At 51.2% G+C, this 3,191-nt stretch overlaps 1 protein-coding gene across 1 annotated transcript in view; it reads left to right on the top strand.

Annotated features, from left to right (window-relative positions):
* Nucleotides 1–1,506: 1,506 nt before the first annotated feature.
* The window catches only part of NCKAP1L (NCK-associated protein 1-like), a 35,471-nt gene continuing 33,786 nt past the window's right edge, over nucleotides 1,507–3,191 (top strand). Inside the window, exons 1-2 of the mRNA XM_004692486.2 lie at nucleotides 1,507–1,608; nucleotides 2,622–2,732. Of these exons, the coding sequence (XP_004692543.1) occupies nucleotides 1,507–1,608; nucleotides 2,622–2,732 (213 nt within the window). The remainder of the gene's footprint in view (nucleotides 1,609–2,621; nucleotides 2,733–3,191) is intronic.

Here is a 3,191-nt window from a genome sequence, read left to right as displayed (position 1 = left end):
GCTTCTTGACATGTCCAGGGGGACACTTAGACTAAAATCTGCTCGGGGGTGTATAAATGCAGATGTCTAGGCCCCACTGCAGACCTGTGAACCCTGAATCTCAGAGGGTTTCATTTTCTTAAGCACGTTTAAGAACCATTATAGTGAAACTGTGCTCTCCAGCTCGAGTGTGTATTGGAATCACCTGGAGGGCTTGTAACAGTTTTGGATTTTATCCCAGAATTTTAGATTCAGCAGGGGTGGGCCTGAGAATTTTCATATCTAACAAGTTTCCTGGTGATGTTAATGCTGCTGGAACATACTTTGAAAATCAGTGCATTAGACTAGTGAGCGATCCATGTTTAAATAAATTTAAAAAATTACTGTACTAAAGTGCTGAGAGGGAAATAAAAAAGTACTATATGTGTGTATATGTATATATATATTTTAAAGATTTATTTATTTATGAGTACAGAACTGGGGTACAGGCCAGAGGTACGGGGGCCATGAGAGGATTCACCAGAGACAGAGTGGGGAGCAGAACAGGCAGACTGACAAAGCACACTGCTGAGGGGAGTAGCGGGCGGGTCAGGAGAGGTCTGTTGCGCCATGTGGGTCACCTCCGGGGTGGGCATCGAACTTATGCTGAAGTGGCTTTAGCTTCTCAGTGCTGCGCTGTAAGCTGCTGTGCCCCTATATGTATATGTATATATATTTTGTGTGTGTGTCGAAGGCCAGAGGTGCAGGCCTGAGAGGACTCACTAGAGACAAGTGGGGAGCAGAGCAGGTAGATCCATCAAATACACTGCTGAGGGAAGCAGTGGGGAGACAGGAGGGGTCTGCTGCTCCATGGGGGTCCCTCCCTGGCCAAAGACCCAGCTCAGCCTGTAGTAGTGATAGTGCTGAGACGACCCCCTAGGCCACAGGGAGGCCTGAAAGTATTAACTGTATATTCCTACCATTAGGGAACTTAAATAGTTGGGGAAGATAAAACCTGTATTTAAAAAATATACCAATGAAAACAATGTTATATGTAATATTTGACATGGGTTGAGGGTAGTTAGGAGGAGTTGGGGTTTGATTTGGGCCCCAAACAATGGGTGGGTCTAAGCTTCAGGAAAGAAGGACAGCTGTTCCTCAGGGGATAGAAAGAGGGAAAGAACAGAGGTGGCCTGTGTAGTGATGGGGACTTGTTGGTCAGGCTTAGCGCTCTGTGGAAGACACCAGGCCGAAAAGGCTGGTTCCGGACTCTTGAAGAGCTTTGATAGACTGTCTCTCTGGTCTGCCTCCACCCATTTCTTTCTGAGCAAAAAGAGGAAGTCTCCGGCTGGGTGTGCTAGAGGAAGCGCCAGAAGTCTCTCAGGGCCTGCGCCATGACGGCAGTAACCCCTGAGCCAATTGCACAGGCCACAGGCCCCTGCACACCAACCAGCTGGGTCCCTCCACCCAGCGGGAGTCACCGCCCAGTGCAGTGTTTGGGGAGATCAGGCCTTGCTGTCTGGACGGGCCTGCAGGCTGGCAGCCATCATGTCTTTAACCTCAGCTTACCAGCACAAACTGGCCGAGAAGCTGACCATCCTGAATGACCGCGGTCAGGGCGTGCTCATCCGCATATATAACATCAAGAAGGTAGGCGTGAGCCGTCACCCCGTGTGGCAGGGAGTCTGAGGCCTGCGGCTCCAGCGTCGACTCCCTACTCTGGCGGGTTAACTCGCCGGCAGCTCATCGCATTCTACCGTCCAGCTAGTATGGGGGTGCACAAGACATGCCTGCTGCAGGGGTTCCCTTTCCTGGGTGTGCAGCTACTCACATCAAAGTGTTTAATTTGCATTGTGATAGCGATGCGGTGGGAAGTAATTGAGTTCCCAGTCCCTTGGCTAAGCGCCGAGGTGCAGAAATCGGGTCTTGTAATTTACTGCTGATACCCCACTCTGACGACATCCAAAGTTCGGTAGAACGTTGGCAAACATTTTCTGTGAACGTTCTTCCCCGAAGAGTTAAAAATAAGTATGATATTTAGATCAAAAAGGCTGGAGCTCCTGGGTCTGGGGCAGTTCCTGCTGTGGGGTGTGTGTGGAGGGGGCACAGCAGCCCGGGGAGAAGCTCTTGGCAAGGGCCAGGCTGGGGGCTGGACTGGGGCAGTAATTACGGAGATGACGGCCTAGGTGGGAATTGGGGCTTCCTGGAAGCGGAAATGGGGGGCTTGGGGCGGGGACTTCTGTCCATTTTGGGACGAACCACATCACCCGGAATGTGTTTTCTGTTCCGGGTCTCCCATAAGCGCTCTTTGGGACGAGACCCGACGGACACAAGTGTGGCCTGCGGAGGCTCTCGTCTGCCCCTGGCCGGCGGCTCGTCTCACCCTGTCCGCATCAGCCTGGGCTGGGAGAGCACTTCCTTTTTCCTGGGGGCAGACAGACATTAGCCTTTCCCCAGCTACACAGGATGTCCAGGTTATGCGGCTTTCTGCTAGTTGACTTAATGTTCTGGAACTGTTTCCCGCTGTATGCTGATGCTTTTTGTAGTTAATTCCCACAGCCTCTTCCCTCAGAGAACAAGTGATGTAAGCAGAGGTGTGTTTCTGAGGGCGCGAGTCAGGGTTGCGTATATTGACATAGAAACTGTGGCTGGTTTATCTGCAGACTTGTGCAGACCCCAAATCCAAGCCATCTTTCTTACTGGAAAAGTCCATGGAGTCATCTCTCAAATACATCAACAAGAAATTTCCCAACATAGATGTCCGAAACAGCACGGTGAGAACTCGGTGCCTCTTTCCCATCTCTGAAATCACTATGCTTGAATCTCTCTGGCTGTCTGTCCACTGGAGACTGCCTCAGCCCAACCCCTGGGGGTTAGGTGGTTGTAGTCTTAAGGATTCTGAGATAGGATGGAAATCTCCTGGGTAAATTGTAGCAAAGCATCACCTTTCTCTATTGTGAGATGAACGAGAATGCTTTTTTTAAAAAAGATTTATTTATGCACACAAGAGCTGGGGCTCAGACCAGAGGTGCAGGGGGTGAGAGGGTTCCCCAGAGACAGAGTGGGGCCCAGAACAGGAGGGTCCACTGAAACAAACACACTGCTGAGGGGAGCAGCCGGAGAGAGGGCTGCAGGGCCCTGATGAGAGACTGAACTGAGAGACTGAACTCAAGCTTCAGCGGCTGCGGCAGCTTCAGAGAGACTTAACCCCTTGTGCCACCAGGGAGGCCCCC

This window comes from Condylura cristata, unplaced genomic scaffold, assembly GCF_000260355.1.
Source record: "Condylura cristata isolate star-nosed mole 26May11 unplaced genomic scaffold, ConCri1.0 scaffold00034, whole genome shotgun sequence".
In the NCBI taxonomy this organism is placed as follows: Eukaryota; Metazoa; Chordata; class Mammalia; order Eulipotyphla; family Talpidae; genus Condylura; species Condylura cristata.
The sequence above is the reverse complement of the archived record's forward strand: the minus strand, read 5'-3'. Positions and strand labels throughout refer to the sequence as shown.